We start from the raw sequence: 15,030 nt of genomic DNA, 5'->3' as shown, positions 1-15,030 counted from the left end.
TTTGTCCAATCTGGGATAACTAATACAGTTCAAATTAGGATCTGTCCACCACCTCAAATAAACACTTCATGAAATTCTGTTGAATGCTTCAAATGCTTATTTTTATCTGCACCCACAACAATCCACTACTCTGAAGATTTCTGTCTCATTGTGGAAAGGACCCTGACAGTATGTTGCAGCCAAAGGAGATAGCCACTCAGTTGCTTAGGCGACTTTGGGATCCTTGCCTAGGTCCCAGTCTTGCAGAAAGAGAGGAAGTATTCCAGTGTTGTCTAGGTAACAAGGTAATGCTCGCCCTCTTCCAGGGAGCGAGCGTCTGCAAAGGAGCAAGTATTACCCACTTTCCCAGGCAACTCAGGGTTGCTTACCTAGGTTCTGGCACTTCTGGAGCATTATGGGAAGTGAGAACAAGAATTCCAGTGTTGCCTAGAAAACTGGAATCTGTTGTAAGAGAGAAAGAGCTGTTTAGTTACTCAGGCGACATCGGGACATTTGTCTAGCTTCCTGTGCTAAGTTGAAAGGATGCATTAGAGAGTGGGAAGAACAAGATGAACCACTGTGGTCCTTAGGCAATGCTGGGATGCTCCCCAGTTCAGTGAGCAACCTTTCCCCAGTTTCGTAAGACTGTTCACAGAGCACCTACAAAGGGGTACATATACACAGCATTTAGGGAGAGGGGATAAATTTTATTTTGTTTCCATTTTAATGGCAAACTACCTAATTCATTCAACTTGAACCAGTGTGTGAACCAAAATACATCCAATCCTCAAAATCCACACTTCTCTGAATTTTGCAATGCAGTCCTCCAATCAAAGAGTACAGTCATACCTCGGGTTAAATATGCTTCGAGTTGTGCACGTTCGAGTTGCGCTCCTCGGCAACCCGGAAGTAATGGAGCGCGTTACTTCCGGGTTTCACTGCTTGCGCATGCGCAGACGCTCAAAATGACATCACACGCATGCGCAGAAGCGACGAAAAGCGATGTGTGCGTGCGCAGATGTGCCATCGCTAGTTACGTTTACCTCTAGATGCGAACGGGGCTCCAGAATGGATCCCGTTTGTATCTAGAGGTACCACTGTACTGTATACAAAAATGCATACACCAGGGGAAATTGATTCCAAAAATGTGTATTTTAGTTAAAAATACTTTTAAAAAATACATTTCTCTTAGGAGATATTCACAAATGGAAATTGCTGTGGAAATGTGGAGAACTGAATTTAAAATGGGGGAAAATGAGAATGGGGGGAAATGAGAATCTATGGGAAACAAAAATTGACAGATTCATCCATAGCTCAGTGGCACAACATCTGCTTTGCATGCAGAAAGTCCCTGGTTCATTCCCTGCCATCTCCAACTAGGGCTGGGACAGACCTCTCTCTGAAAGCCTGGAGAGCTGTTGCCATCCAGTGTAGGCAGTCCTGAGCTAGATAGACGCATTGTCTGATGGTATAAGGCAGCTTCATATCCACCCCTGTTACCTTTGCAGCCTCCAAGAGGCTGCTCTTTAACCTCAGCCGTAGTTCATACCTAAGAGCAGTAATAAACTTTCCAGACAGGATACAGTCCTTAAGCTAGATAGTATGAGCTTCAGTCTTTGCATCTATAATATGAGGATGAAAACATGGGAGCTGGAGGAATTGCTGAGAAAATGTATGTGACACAGTTCGGGCATTTGGTATGTGTATTGTAATAAATATTATTGGAAATGATGCATTGGAGGGTTTTGTGGGATCACTATTCCCAATAAAACCAACATGCTTAACTCTAATGCATGAAAGGGTTAACACCATAAAGTAAGCTGTCCTGTCAGGCTTAGCTGTATCACTTCCCCTATCTTGGGAGGAAATAGGTAATCAAGCCTATTATTCCCGCCCCAGTCTTTTTGAGAAGCTCATCATGTGAAAATGTTTGAGCTGATTGCTTCAGCTCAACCATATGGCTCTCACCAGCCACTCTTGAGTTCCTATATAAATAACCTAGGAAATTTTACTACTTTGTAACTAAGTTTTACTGCCTCTGCAACTTTTCTGAAGCACATGTACCTGACTTTTGAAGAGTTTTTAAGTAATTCATTTTTCAACTTACCACATGTGTGTTCTTTTCCTCTGCTGGGGGAAGAAGGAAATTTTGAATCTCATTCGGATGGACAGCTCGTATTTTCATGTTTTACTTTGTTGCATAGCTTGTAACCTTAAATCTCTGTGGGGTTCTCACCAAAAAATACTTGCCCCAAATTTGGATCTTGGCATTCAGGAATTCTCCTGAATGAGCCAGTGTGGTGTAGTGGTTAAGAGCGGTAGTCTCGTAATCTGGGGAACCGGGTTCGCGTCTCCGCTCCTCCACATGCAGCTGCTGGGTGACCTTGGGCCAGTCACACTTCTTTGAAGTCCCTCAGCCCCACTCACCTCACAGAGTGTTTGTTGTGGGGGAGGAAGGGAAAGGAGAATGTTAGCCGCTTTGAGACTCCTTAAAGGGAGTGAAAGGCTGGATATCAAATCCAAACTCTTCTTCTTCTTCCTTCCTATATAGTTTTGTTTTGGGTTTTTTGCACCAACAGTTTTGACATTTCTGTGCATTTTGATATTTATATGCTTGCTTCCACTTTTTAGGTGCCCTGCAAAATCCTCGCCGTTCTCCTCCATTTCTTCTTCTTGAGTGCTTTTGCATGGATGCTAGTGGAAGGATTTCATCTCTACAGTATGGTGATCAAAGTGTTTGGATCTGAAGAAAGCAAGCATTTATACTACTACGGAATTGGATGGGGTAAGCAATTATTTATTTATTTTGGCAGGCTTCCTATAGGCATCTCCTTTGATCACTGTTGAGAACGGGGTGGACCTTTGCCCTGGCACAGCAGGGCTCTCTGTGTTTATATTTTTTCTCCTTCCTTTAAACTAAAATGGGTGAAAAGGGGTCTTTCTAAAGAGTTGGCATTCAAAATGCGCACAAATGCTATTGGGTGACAGAGAGAAGGTGGAACTTCTCAACACTTACTTTGCCTCTGTCTTCACCCAAAAGAACAGCAGCACCCAAACTAGTGATAACAGAATACAGTAATATCTCCGTGAACATCCGCCTCGTCTAGCGTCCATTCCGGCGAACATCCACAGCAAACCCGGAAGTACCAGAACAGGTTACTTCTGGGTTTGCCGGTTGTGCATGCGCAGAAGCACAAACCGCTCCACGCGTGTGCGCAGACTCGGCGCTTTGCCCTGAATCCTTTTTGGCTAGCAGCCAGGGCTCCGGAACAGATCCCGGTCATAATACAAGGTACCACTGTAAGTGATGCAAGGAGGGAGCTGCAGCCCAAGATAGAAGAAGAGGAGGAGTTTGGATTTGATATCCCGCTTTATCACTACCCAAAGGAGTCTCAAAGAGGCTAACATTCTCCTTTCCCTTCCTCCCCCACAACAAACACTCTGTGAGGTGAGTGAGGCTGAGAGACTTCACAGAAGTGTGACTAGCCCAAGGTCACCCAGCAGCTGCATGTGGAGGAGCAGAGACATGAACCCGGTTCCCCAGATTACGAGTCTACCGCTCTTAACCACTACACCACACTGGCTCTCAGTGAACACTTCTCAAAATGAATTCAAATTTCCAGGGCCTGGTGATCTGCATCCAAGGGTATTAAAGGAGCTTGTGGATGTAATCTTAGAGCAAACTGAGCAAAACTGTATGCAGCTTGGAGCAGAAACATACAGGTATCATTTGCAGACTAAAAACAAAAACAATTGTAGAGGATTCACTTGATTCATTTGTGTCCCAAAGAATGGATGAATAAGCAGACACCAGCAATTTCTGCTCCCGTTTCTGTTAGAATTCTCTGACATCCCTTCTTCTCCCCATCATTATTATTATTTTTAAAAGCCGCCCCCCCCCCTTGACACTGAACCTCATTTGCATCCATTCCTTCCCCTCCGCAAGACAAAGGCTGCCTCGCTGGCATTGTTCTGGGGAGGTAAGAATTATGCTTGTCAAAGCTTCCCAATCTGGAAAAGAAAAGAAGTGGGAGTAACACTCTAGGAACAAAAACATGAATGATCAAAGGCAAATTATCAGTGTAATTGTGGATCGTTTAGAAAATATTTTAAAACATGCATTATCTCTTAAGCACACACGCATACATTTAGGAGCTGAATCAAGAACCAATTACAGCAATTATGTAGCTATGTCATCATTGTGATTGGAATAATTAATAGCTAGGCTGTGGTCTGGGGAAGCGACAGGTGAGTGACATCCGTTTATATGTTTATTAATTGTTGCATATGTTTTCTGGTCATCCTTGCTGCCTGTTCTTTTCCACCTCTCCTTCTGATGCCTTTATTTCTAATTCCAAAGTCTTATCTTCCTTGTTTCTATTTGGGCCACTTTAGACCACTGGATCCCATAGCCGTGAGTAATGTGCTATTTTATAAGGCGAAACATTATAACACCCACACCCACACCACTCTCTCTCTTTCACTCTCTGAGTGAATGCTCTATATTTCTGCACCCACCTATCATGTACAGATTGTTAAGCATGCTATGTTCAGAAGGCGCATCAGCTTGTTGTCAAAGAGAAAATTCAAATGCCAGCTGCACATCCTTTTGTAATTCTCATCAAGGAAATTCTCTCCATATTGTGGAGTTCTGAATTTCCTGGGTTTCTTATCTCTCTCTTTTTAAAATTGAAGCATTACAGTAGAAATTGTTGTTTAGTTGTTTAGTCGTGTCTGACTCTTCGTGACCCCATGGACCAGAGCATGCCAGGGACTCCTGTCTTCCACTGCCTCCCGCAGTTTGGTCAAACTCATGCTGGTAGCTCTGAGAACACTGTCCAACCATCTCGTCCTCTGTCATCCCCTTCTCCTTGTGCCCTCCATCTTTCCCAACACCAGGGTCTTTTCCAGGGAGTCTTCTCTTCTCATGAGGTGGCCAAAGTATTGGAGCCTCAGCTTCACGATCTGTCCTTCCAGTGAGCACTCAGGGCTGATTTCCTTAAGAATGGAGAGGTTTGATTTTCTTGCAGTCCATGGGACTCTCAAGAGTCTCCTCCAGCACCACAATTCAAAAGCATCAATTCTTTGGCATACATTGGGAATAGGGATGGGCAAATCACTCTGTTTCAGGTCCACTTCAGTTTTACACGTGTTCTCCGATAGTCCTGGTTTGCATCCAATGTAGCGCTTAGTCACTTACTGCTATACTTGTGTTTTCCCTTGCACAACAGTGTTCTGCCAGTGCAACAAGTACATTGCCAAAGAGTCTTGTGTGATGGATTGCACAATATGAACTAGCGGTTGCACAACAAGCAACCAGTAACACAGTTGTTGTGTTGGATTATTTTGCTGTGCGCAGTTTAAAATCTGTCATCTGCTGGCACAAGGGATCTTGCATTAGTGGATAGAGAATGTTGGATCTGCCCCTTGTTCTCTTCCATTTCTGCATTAACCAGCACATTTTGTTTTCTTAAAAAAAAAACCATACACATGGAAACCTGCTTTTAAATTCCTGTTAACAGAACCATTTCTTCTCAGAATATGAAATTCTAAATGTATTAGCTCTCAAAACACACATTGCTAAACACATCTTCTCAACACATATGCAGATATGTTTTGATCATTAAAAACAGCAACCTGAGAAGATTGTAGCTTCATGAACTGGTGCTTGCATTTCCCATTTTTCTTTCCCCTCCTTTTCCTTTTGTGTCATGTCCTTTGGACTGCAAATCCAGAGAGCAGGGACTGTCTTCAGATAATTGTAAATTGCACCAGAAGCCCTTTGGGAGCTAAAACAAGGGTGAGGAAACTTGGGCCAGGGGGCGGGGAATTGAATGTGGCTCCCCAGACCTTCTGATTTGCTCTTATAACACTCCCTTGGTCATGCTCCTACCTCAGGCTACGCCTCTCACCTGCTTTTCTCCATGCCACCCTCAGGTGGATTAACTAGCAAAGGAAAAAAACAGGCTAGTGCCTGTTTTAAAACCACAGGGCTTACACACAGAGAGCCTCAGTAGGAGTGTTTAAATCCCTTCATTATTAATGAAGCATAGGAATAGGATATTAAACCTTCATTCATTATGTTCCAGCTGCTTGAGGCAGCTGGCTCCCTTTCTACTTTCATGCAATGAAACAGAGCACACTCTGAAGTAAGTTTAAAAATGATTTACTTACTTAATCTGAGGTCACAGTCATGCATTATCCTTGTTGCGACACTAAGAAATACAGGTAAATGTTGTTGTTGTTTAGTTGTTTAGTTTTGTCCGACTCTTCGTGACCCCATGGACCAGAGCACGCCAGGCACTCCTGTCTTCCACTGCCTCCCGCAGTTTGGTCAAACTCATGCTGGTAGCTTCGAGAACACTGTCCAACCATCTCATCCTCTGTCATCCCCTTCTCCTTGTGCCCTCAACCTTTCCCAACATCAGGGTCTTTTCCAGGGAGTCTTCTCTTCTCATGAGGTGGCCAAAGTACTGGAGCCTCAGCTTCAGGATCTGTCCTTCCAGTGAGCACTCAGGGCTGATTTCCTTCAGAATGGATAGGTTTGATCTTCTTGTAGTCCATGGGACTCTCAAGAGTCTCCTCCAGCACCATAATTCAAAAACATCCATTCTTCGGCAATCAGCCTTCTTTATGGTCCAGCTCTCACTTCCATACATCACTACTGGGAAAACCATAGCTTTTACTATATGGACCTTTGTCAGCAAGGTGATGTATTGGCTTTTTAAGATGCTGTCTAGGTTTGTCATCACTTTTCTCCCAAGAAGCAGGCGACTTTTAATTTCGTGACTGCTGTCACCATCTGCAGTGATCATGGGGCCCAAGAAAGTAAAATCTCTCACTGCCTCCATTTCTTCCCCTTCTATTTGCCAGGAGGTGATGGGAGCAGTGGCCATGATCTTCGTTTTTTTGATGTTGAGCTTCAGACCATATTTTGCTGTCTCCTCTTTCACCCTCATTAAGAGGTTCTTTAATTCCTCCTCACTTTCTGCCATCAGAGTTGTGTTATTGGGTAGAAAAACATAACAAAGGCAGCCTCAGGTAAGGTACTAAGTGGAGGAATGGCTGCCTCTGTTGGTTGCCCCCCCCCCGAGAGAAATGGAAGGAAGGAAGGAAACCTTAATCCCTGTTAGCATTTTTTGTCTTTTGCTGCTGCATCACACTGTTGACTCATCTTAAGCTTGTAGTCTACTAAGACCCCTAGATCCTTTTTGCATGTACTACTGGCAAGCCAGTTGATTGATGGAGGTGTGTGTGTGTGTGTGTGTGTGTGTGTGCATGCGCACGCATCTGTGTAGAAAAAACCAGACTGGAATGTAACCTTCTGTAGAAAGGTAAGAGTCACATTCATTGCCCCTCCCACTTTTGCCTCTGGTCTCACTCACATTGGCATGTGGCTCCCCTGAAGGTTCCCCATAAGAGAATGAAGACCTGGGGTTGTAAAAGTTTTCCCACCCCTGGGCCGACTCCTTTGAGCAAGCAAGTAACATGGGGAAAACCCCATAGAACATATGTGCTCAGAGGTGTGTAAGATGACCTGCTGATTTGCTACTGGGCTGAGTTCAGGGTGCTACGATTAGTAAACACAGCCTTTAACAACTTGGGACCAGTTCACCAGCGATATTGTATTGCCCCACATTTGCCCATTTTTGACTGCCTTGTTTAATGTGGCAGCACAAACACTTTGGAACTCCCTACCTATTGATATCAGGCAGGTGCTTTCACTTTTGGCACCTGCTGAAGGCATTCACATTTAGATCAGCTTTCCTAGATGTTTAGAAAGTTTGTAGGAGTTTAAACTTGTTCTAGTCTAAGTTACTACAGTCTTAGCCTACTGTATGTCTTAAATCATGGTTGTAAATTTTTAAAATTTTAAAATAAAATTGATCATTTTATTGTTTTATCTTTTTTTTGTAAACCGCTTTGAGGTCTTTCCTGCAATCAAGCAGTATATAAGTTTTTTTTAATGAAGTAAATAATTAAAAAGCATTTGGGAAGCCTTCCAGATCTCAGAAATATGGGTGCCATGAGCAGGAAAAGAAGCAGACCACCCCCAAAATCTACCTCGGCCGTTTATGCTTTGCTCTCACAAACCTGGTTTCCACTATAGCCAATCGGATTTCGTTATGATATCACTGTAGTAAACAAAAATCTGTCCTTATTCCCTTATTGGGAACACAAGAGCCCTTATAGAGTCCTTTGTAGGTTCTCCATCAGTCAGAGAAAATAACAGAGGCCAACCAGAAAATATTGAGAAGCAAAGCAGCTTGTAAGCTTGATCTTTATTGAACTGTTACAACAGGGTGCTCCCCTCACATGCAGGAAAGGAGGAGGACCCAGAACAAAGGTGTGCCTGCCCTTATATAGACATTTTAAATTGCCTTCCCTGGAGCTCAAGACCACCCCTCCATACATCATCCATCCATCACAGAAGGGGTGTAACCCAAGACCACCCCCCACAAACATCATACCTACATCACAGAAAAGGAGGTCTACAACAGAAATCTGAGTGCGTTGTTTATCTCCTGTCTGGCACGTTACCTGTTAATGGTCACTTGATTAGATACCCTGGGGAGCCTGGCCAGTCTTTTGTAATGACAAATACTTAGTTCCTGAGCCAGGTCACAGGCTCACCCTATTCATACACAGACATACCCTTAAGACAGGATTTGTGAACAAAAAGACAATGGGGAGGTTTTTCCATTTTCCTTTGACCTTGCAGAGAAATATTTGAGGTCAATTTGGGAGGGACAAAATGGTTTTGGGTCTTTTTCTGTGGGGTTTCAGACATGTGGTTTATATATGCAGTTATGAACGTTTAAATATATATATATATATATATATATATATATATATATATATGTAAAAGGACTCCTGACCATTAGGTCCAGTCGTGACCGACTCTGGGGTTGCAGTGCTCATCTCTCTTTATTGGCCAAGGGAGCCAGCGTACAGCTTCCGGGTCATGTGGCCAGCATGACTAAGCTGCTTCTCGTGAACCAGAGCCACACACAGAAACGCCGTTTACCTTCCCGCCGGAGTGGTACCTATTTATCTACTTGCACTTTGACGTGTTTTCGAACTGCTAGGTTGGCAGGAGCAAGGACCGAAGAACGGGAGCTCACCCCATCGCGGGGATTTGAAGCGCCAACCTTCTGATCGGCAAGTCCTAGGCTCTGTGGTTTAACCCACAGCTCCACCCATGTCCATATACACACACACACACACACACACACACCCTTAAATTTTTAATTTCACCACCGAGGGAATTTAGAGTGAGGGCAATAATTCTTGGATAGACCTTGCCTTTACTCTGAAGCAGTTTTCGCCTTGCATGCCCTCAGTGACATCTCGATGCAGCCATGTTATTTGGCTGCATCATGATGTCACTGTAAAAAAGAAGACCATTAAAAATAAAAATGAAGCTGCAGCCTGTGATCATCAGTGAGCAGGCATGAGAATAGTAAGCTTTTGGTGGGGTCAAGAAACTCTTTATCCTCTCCCAAGAGCTCTGGAAATGTTTATTGGAAAACATTCAGCTTAACCCTACTGTGCATCTGCCCTTAGCAGGCATCGGAGAATAGATGTAGGATCAAAGGGGTGGGAGGAGGGGTGTTATTGCAAGCAAGGGATTTGTTGGCTTAAACCTCAGCATCTGCTTGGATGGCGTAGGAGAAATTAGTTTAGTAAAACAAATTCGGCAGTAATCAGAGAGGCAGTGCACCAAATGTTCCCGCTCATCCAAAATCTCCCGTTTGTGTTCATTCTGCCAAGTGCAAAGAACTGCGAGCCTTTGCTTATGGAAGCTTCCTGTTGTCAGGAAGGGGGTGGAGAGGGGAAAATAAAGCACCTTCCCCTTATAGAATTCTTTGGAGATTTGTCAGGAAATTGCCCTGTTGCCTAAGTGATTCAGAACAGAAGATAAGTGGCACATCATATTAAAAAAACCATTGCGGTTCACCATTGGTTTGGGTCCTACTCTCCTGAGCAGGAAAAAACAAGCTTGCTCCATCTTTCATGTGACACGTGGGAAATGGAGCAAGCTTGTTTTCTCCTGCTCGGAATGGTAACACCTGAGCCAATGTTTCAAGTTATAAGATGAGATTCTGAATAAACACCAGAAAGAACTTTCTGATAGTAAGAGCTGTTGGACAGTGGAAGGGACTTCCTCAGAAGGTGGTAGACCTCAGAAGGAGGTTTTTAAGGAGAGGTTAGATGGCCATCTGTCTTGGATGCTTTAGCTCAGATTCCTGCATTGCAGGGGGTTGGACTAGATGACCCTTGGAGTCCCTTCCAACTCTACAATTCTATGTGGTGTAGTGGTTAAGAGTGGTGGACTCGTAATCCGGTGAACCGGGTTCACTTCTCCGCTCCTCCACTCCTCCACATGCAGCTGCTGGGTGACCTTGGGCTAATCACACTTCTCTGAAGTCTCTCAGCCTCACTCACCTCACAGAGTGTTTGTTGTGGGGGAGGAAGGGAAAGGAGAATGTTAGCCGCTTTGAGACTCCTTAGGGTAGTGATAAAGCGGGATATCAAATCCAAACTCTTCCTCTTCTTCTTCTTCTTCTTCTTCTTCCTCCTCCTCCTCCTCCTCCTCCTCCTCCTCCTCCTCCTCCTCTTCCTCTTCCTCCTCCTCCTCCTCCTGCTTAATAAGATGGTTTGTCATATGAAAAATGGTTTCTGCTGGACTTTTTCACTTAACCTCTCTGCTGCCTTCCAGGCCATTTTGGTTTATTTATTTGCTTGCTTTCCTTTGGGATTTCAGCTTGGAGGAACTGGTGGGAGTCTGGGCTCTGAACTCTTGGAAAGATAGATTTTGCCACTTGGCAATTGCTTCTTTGCTGTTATGCTAGAGGAAATTCCTGGCCTCCTTTCCTAGAGGCTATGAAAAAAAAAATCAATTTGGCAAGATGAATTCCTCCCCAGAAAACTGGAAGTGAATATCCTTTTGGACTATACTGTTTTCTAGAAGCAGGAGATACCTTTTCCAAGTGCATGCCCAAGAAAGAGAGAAAAAGAACCTTGCAAATCATAGGGCTTAAGCATATTTTGGTTTTTATTTGTGTTGTGTCAAAAAGAAAGAACAGAAAGAAAGCTTCATTCTTCCCTCCCTCAATATTCTCCATCAAATAATGAGAAAATAAACTGTATTCAAATATTATCAAAGGGGGAAAAAATCAGGGAGTCATGGGTGGGATGTGTTTTTTGTTGTTGTTCTTGCTGGTTTTTCACTTGCCTTTCATTCAAGGAGGGTGAGGCGATTTGTGGGTGTCCTTTCTGCAAATGGGCTCCCTGGTCATTCGCCCTCTTCAGCCTTTACAGGAGGAAGCAGTTCCTGAAAATACTGCAGTGCCCATGGCTGGGCATTAGCACAAGTGTGGGAAGCCACACTTCCTACATACTACACAACTAGCAGCTGTTCATTGTTATTTTATACACACACACACAGTGGTACCTCTGGTTATGAACTTAATTCATTCTGGAGATCCGTTCTTAACCTGAAACTGTTCTTAACCTGAGGTATCACTTTAGCTAATGGGGCCTCCCGTTGCCACTATTTCTGGGTTAGCGGAGTCTGTAACCCGAAGTGCTTGTAATCCGAGGTACCACTGTATGCCTATCGAAGTACTTCCCTTAAAACAAAACAGGCAAGTGTGTTGATCATAGGCATTCAATAACCAGCCATCCTGGTTTCCCATGCTTGAATTAAAGCCCAGGTAGGCACATCAAGGGGTGATTCCTGTCAGTGTTTTTGTGTGTATACACTGCAGAACCTCATTGAAGCACTTAAGCTTACCGCAGGAAGCAGCCATTTAGCAGAGTTGTATTTGCTAGGTCTATACCAGCATATACCATTATACACAAACACACTATTTACATTCGGGTAGGTCTGACGCAGTCGAAATATATAAAGAAATAAAAAAATTGTCCAGTAGCACCTTAAAGGTAAAGGTACCCCTGCCCATACGGGCCAGTCTTGACAGACTCTAGGGTTGTGTGCCCATCTCACTCAAGAGGCTGGGGGCCAGAGCTGTCCGGAGACACTTCCGGGTCACATGGCCAGCGTGACAAAGCTGCATCTGGCGAGCCAGCGCAGCACACGGAAATGCCGTTTACCTTCCCGCCAGTAAGTGGTCCCTATTTATCTACTTGCACCCGGGGGTGCTTTCGAACTGCTAGGCTGGCAGGCGCTGGGACCGAACAACAGGAGCGCACCCTGCCGCGGGGATTCGAACCGCCAACCTTTCGATCGGCAAGCCCTAGGCGCTGAGGCTTTTACCCACAGCGCCACCCGCGTCCAGTAGCACCTTAGAGACCAACTAAGTTTGTTCCCGGTATAAGCTTTCGTGTGCATGCACACTTCTTCAGATATCTTGTATCTGAAGAAGTGTGAAACGGATTAATCCATTTTGCATTACTTTCTCTGGGAAAGCGCCTCTTGGTTTTGGAACACTTTGGTTTTGGAACGGACTTCCAGAACGGATTAAGTTTGAGAACCAAGGTACCACTGTATATCCCTTGATTGTGGGGAATCCCTCAAAGCGATTTAAAAAAAAGAAAAAGACTATGAAATTATCAGTATATAGCCATAATTTAAAACATAGAGAAAGTTAAAACCACAATAGAATAGAATGGACTGAAACAACTTAACTTCCTAAACATTTTGGGTAGGTTTGTAATAAAAATGTCTCCAGGGACAGAAGTTCCCCAAAAGGTGTTTCAGTTATTTATGTATGTAGCAACAGTGGCTAAGATTCTTTATTGCACAAAAATGGAAGGAAGAAGAAGTTTCTACCAAAGAAGAATGGATAAGTAAGGTGATAGACTATGCAGAAGTGGCAAAGTGAACAGCCAAAATAAGAGACTTGAATGATGATTGTTTGGTGGAAGATTGGAAGCCCTTTTTGGACTATTTAGGAAAATACTATAGCTTGATGAACTTGTGAGCAGGATTTGAGATATGATCAACAAAAGGAATGAGAGAATACAGTATTGAAGCGATGTTGTAAGAAGAAGAAGGCATTGTGCAGCAATGGGGAAGAAACTAGAAACGCCATGGAAAATGGGATGGGAAGTCGAAAAAAGACAAATCTATGTATTGAAGTATATATGTAAAACTTTTGAAAACTTAATGGGGAAAAAAATATTATCTTTAAAAAGAATGTCTTCAGCAGGCACCAAGCAGAGTACAGTGAAGGCTCCTGCCTGTTACCAATAGGCAGGGAGTTTCTAATTGCCTGTACTGCCACACTAAACTATCGGGTTCTTAAAAATGTGTGCAGGTATTATGTAAAAGTTCCTCCTAATGAGATATAAGAAAAGAATTATTCTGCAGCAAGAGGAGTGCTGAAGAATCAACAAGGCTATGCTTCCAGAACCCAAACTTCGCGAGTGGTTCTGTTTCAGCCCTGGTTAGTAATGCTTGTTTGTGTCTATGAGGCCTTAATGTGCTTATCTCAACTTGTTGTGCCATAAGATCGTCCAAATCTCACAGCCTGCCAGCAGCCATGAGATGCCCAAGCAGGTGCTGAAATGCATGAACACCTTTGTGCCAGGTGTTACTGTTGGAACTCCGTACGACCGAGCTATACCTCCACCGGTCAAGTCTTTGGAATCTCCTTGGATATTGATTAACGACCTAAGCCTTTGGTGAGGCTCCAGGCACGATCCCATTCTATACAAACAGCAGCAGAAGGATGAGAGATATGAGCTACATTGCTACATTATATTTCCAACTACGCAGACAGAAAAGAATATACATCTGCTCTCTGTGAAGTCAGAGAACCAACTGGGACAAAGAAACAGGAAACCAGTAACATCAACATCCGTCTCCCGTCTCCTATGAGACTTCCAACAGTCTGGAATGTAAACAGAGTCTTGTGACTCCAAAAACTGCACAGTGGCACAAACAGAAACAGTTGCATTGTCTGTAGGCGGATTTATCAAAGAAAACCCAGCATTATGGCCCTAAGTGAATTTGATTTCTTCCCTTTTCGGTGTCTCAAATGGTTGGTTCTTAGTAAGTCAATCTGTTTATTTCAGAGTAATGAACGCCAGTTGTTTGGCCACCACAGCTTACCAAACAACACCGGAATTTGGCCAGTTTATCTTCTAATATTCTATTAAAACCAAGAAGACGAGAACTGAGCAGGGTGATCTGCAGACCATTTTACATTCATGGAATTAGTTCTTCTTGTTATCCAGATGACTGCCTGGCATTTCATCTGCATAAGTTTTATTATCTTGCCAGGGAGCTCTCTATTTAATTTTCTTCTCCAGTGCAGTTTTAAGCTGATAAATAATCAAGTTAAATCCTGGGGACATCTCAGATATGCTCTGGGTAAAGCAAGCAGGTTAAGGCTATATACCACTTAAACAGACTTGTCTGAAATGTTTCTGCGGAATGAATGTTTTGGCATTGATATTTTCCTGCACATTTGTTTATTATTTCCCCTCCCCAATTTAAACCCACTTCATCCCTCAAAGCACAGAACAGATTGCACAGATATTTGATGTTTTCGCTTCGAAGAAGGACAAAGAGAGAACCTCCCTCCAAAGACAGAAAGTTTCTTCATGAGACAGAGGGAACAGCAACAATTATCCTTTGGGTAGTGATGGGCCAAAATTGTGCCCCCCCCCTACAGCTCGGGGACAACTTTCATCATCAGGGGGTTTGGGCTGGGTGTTCATCAGTATGCAGATGACACGGAGCTCTACCTCTCTTTTAAATCAGAACCAGTGAAGGCAGAGAAGGTCCTGTGTGAGAGCCTGAAGGTAGTTGGAGTATGGATGGCAGCTAACAATTTGAGGTTGAATCCTGACAAGACAGAAGTACTGTTTTGGGGGGACAGAGGGAGAGCAGGTGTGGGGGACTCCCTGGTCCTGAATGGGGTAACTGTGCCCCTGAAGGACCAGGTACGCAGCCTGGGAGTCATTTTGGACTCACAGCTGTCCATGGAGGGACAGGTTAATTCTGTGTCCAGGATGGCTGTCTACCAACGCCACCTGATACGCAGGCTGAGACCCTACCTACCTACAGACTGTCTT

The 15,030-nt window shown here is 43.9% G+C and overlaps 1 protein-coding gene across 2 annotated transcripts in view; it reads left to right on the top strand.

Moving 5' to 3' along the window:
* ADGRD1 (adhesion G protein-coupled receptor D1) overlaps window positions 1-15,030 on the top strand; it is a 292,701-nt gene that overhangs the window by 189,097 nt on the left and 88,574 nt on the right. For both annotated transcript variants that reach the window (XM_080985113.1, XM_080985112.1), the window contains one exon: window positions 2,611-2,764. In XM_080985113.1, the coding sequence (XP_080841239.1) occupies window positions 2,611-2,764 (154 nt within the window). The remainder of the gene's footprint in view (window positions 1-2,610; window positions 2,765-15,030) is intronic.

The sequence above is a fragment of the Podarcis pityusensis genome, assembly GCF_964106645.2.
Source record: "Podarcis pityusensis genome assembly, chromosome: 16".
Classification (NCBI taxonomy): Eukaryota; Metazoa; Chordata; class Lepidosauria; order Squamata; family Lacertidae; genus Podarcis; species Podarcis pityusensis.
The sequence above is the reverse complement of the archived record's forward strand: the minus strand, read 5'-3'. Positions and strand labels throughout refer to the sequence as shown.